General features: G+C 58.2%; 1 protein-coding gene across 1 annotated transcript in view; it reads left to right on the top strand.

The window, feature by feature from the left end:
- Nucleotides 1–2631, top strand: part of EPN2 (epsin 2) — a 44718-nt gene extending 42087 nt beyond the window's left edge. Inside the window, exon 9 of the mRNA XM_077746699.1 lies at nucleotides 818–2631. Coding sequence (XP_077602825.1) covers nucleotides 818–1116 — 299 coding nt within the window. The 3' untranslated portion in view covers nucleotides 1117–2631. The remainder of the gene's footprint in view (nucleotides 1–817) is intronic.
- Nucleotides 2632–2637: the final 6 nt, after the last annotated feature.

Consider the following 2637-nt stretch of genomic DNA (forward strand, 5'->3'; position numbering starts at 1 on the left):
CCCCCGCACTGGGGCCCTGCCGTCCCTCCTCAGGGCAGCTCCAGCAGGGCTGACTGATCTGATCTGCAGGGTTACGTGAGGGGCTGGCGCAGGGATGCATGCTGAGCCCTCAGCAGGGTCTGTGCCTCCCCGGGGTGGGGTTGAGAGCGGCCAGGGCATCGGCTCCTGGTGGTGATGTGTGGGGGTGCCCCTCGGCAGGCAGCCTTTGTGCTCAGCGGCTGGGCTGCTTTGGGGACCCAGTGCTGGCAGCTCTCATGTTTTGGGCAGAGTATCAACAGACAATTTTGTTTAAAGCTGGGGAAAGGTTTTATGATGTGTGATGAATCCTGAAATGCTGGAGAAGACATAGCTGCATCCACTTGACTGCGGGCCTTCTCAGAGCCTTTAACATGCCAGTCCTCGGGTCCTGGGTCCAGCATGGAGACTGCCACTCTCCGGCAGCGGTCCCCAGCTCCCCCTCTGCTCTCCTCTTTCTTGGAGACTTGTCACAGAGCATGGCACACAAAACTCGGGAGCAGTGCCAGCTGTGCATCGTGAGGGGGTCCTGAGGCGAGGCGGGCACGTTCCTGGCCCTGCCCTATTCAGCCTTTGGGACTTGGGATGAGTCAATTGGCTTCTCACAGCCTTAGTCTCCTCGCGCAGACACCAGACACTTGGCCAGCAGACGCATGTGCGTGTGCGAAATAGCGGCACCGGGCAGCACCCGGTCCCAGAGGGGCAGACCGCCCGAGTGCACGTGCCCCTGGCCGCCACCATCTTCTGCCCTTGGGGGGGCGGGGTTCTGACGCGGCCGCTGTCCTTCCCGCTCTCTCCTCAGGTGCAGCCGCAGCCTCGGCCCCTGTCAACCCCTTCCAGGTGCACCAGCCCCAGCCGCTGACGCTGAACCAGCTGCGGGGGAGCCCAGTCCTGGGGACCAGCGCGGCCTTTGGGCCGAGCCCAGGCGTGGAGCCCATGGCCATGGCCTCCATGACCTCCGCGGCCGCACACCCAGCTCTGGGGGCCAGCGGCGCCTCCCTGACGCCACTGGGCCCCGCCGCGATGAACATGGTGGGCAGCGTGGGCAACCCCCCATCGGCAGCTCAGGCCACCGGCACAACCAACCCTTTCCTTCTCTAGCGCCCGAGCCGGGGGGCCCACTGCAGAGCGCATGCGCAGAGCACCTGTGCCTGAGGACGCCGAGCAGGGACTCGACGGCGAGGGGGTGCGTGTTAGGGCCGGCCGCTTCCGGCTTCCTGGTAAAAGGGTTGTCCCTACGGCCCCGACCCCCAGACTCGAGCGGCGGCAGGCCTTCCCCCGGCCTGTAGCCCGACCCGGCCGCGTCGCCGCCCCGCGTCCCCCCACCCCGAGCGTGAGGTCCTGGCTCCTGTGGAGATTGGCCCGCTCTCTGGGGCCTTGGACGAGGTGGGGAGTTGGCGGTGTCGCCCACGCCCCGAACCTCAGCCCGAGGGCCTCTGGGACGCTGCCTGGCCCGGGCCTCGCTCGGCCGCCGTGGCTTTGCCCCCCACCTCCAGCCCTAGCAGGACCCCGGCGGTCCCAGGCGTGGGCGGAAGGAAGCACCGGCTCCACGAGGCGCTCAGCTTTTGGGGACGTGGTTGTGCATATTTTGTTTCCCTTTGACTCGTGTGTGAGTTCAAAGTCAACACCACCACCGTGGAGCAACTCGAATTAAATCCACTAGAGCAAGCTTTAAACTAATCTGAGCATAACCCCGCCACGTGGCTCTATGCTTGTATACGTTTGCACATATTTTGTTTAGTACAGTTTCATATTTGAGTTTGCAGAATTATCTAATAGTCTTTTTTTGGCTAATATTTTTATAACGTGGTTCTTATTTAACTGTCTAGTTTTGATAGAATTTACCAGGTCTGGCTGAATTAAGATATTGGCACGTGTCATGTTAGTGGTTTAAATCCTCTTATTTATGGTTTTAACTCTAAGAAAATTTAAATAGGGAGAGACAAAAAAAATGCCTTATGGAAAAACTAAAGCAGATTCTTTATAGGGAAAAATATGGGAATTTGATTACACATAAAAGATGTTTATTTAAGAAAAACAAAACCTGCAACAACAACAACAAAATCCCAGCCTCCAGTTGCCTTTTCCTTTCTTTCACTCCCTTTTCTGGTGACTCCCCAAATCGATGGACTTGCAGCCTTTCGGGCTAGATCCTGAGAGAGGCCACTTTTCTTACCAATACGCCACTGTCAAGAAAGCGGAAGTAAAAAAAAAAAAAAAACCAGTCCAGTGTATGAATGTGACTCACCAGTTTTCATCAGCTCATCCCCTTGGGAAACCGAAGGCTGCACAGATGGACAAGGACTCCCCTCCGCAGTGGAGATCTGAAGCGGGGGAGGCGCCTTGAACCTTGTGTGACTGTGATCTCCTCTGTCTTAATCCGCACTCAGGGTGGAGATGGGGCCGGCGTGGAGATGGCGGGCGTCTGGGGGTGCCCAGGGCTCCCTGCGGACGGCCTCTGGGCCCAGAGGGGTGAGGGGCCGGGACTGGCCCTGACCCACCCACCCACCTGCGAACTCCAGACACACACACTGCAGACTTAATCATCTCTTGCTTTGGAGAAGAGGGGGAAAAAGGTCATTCTCACACAATAGATTTTTAACAAACGTGCACTAATCTTAC

The sequence above is a fragment of the Crocuta crocuta genome, unplaced genomic scaffold, assembly GCF_008692635.1.
Source record: "Crocuta crocuta isolate KB4526 unplaced genomic scaffold, BGI_CrCroc_1.0 scaffold139, whole genome shotgun sequence".
NCBI lineage: Eukaryota > Metazoa > Chordata > Mammalia > Carnivora > Hyaenidae > Crocuta > Crocuta crocuta.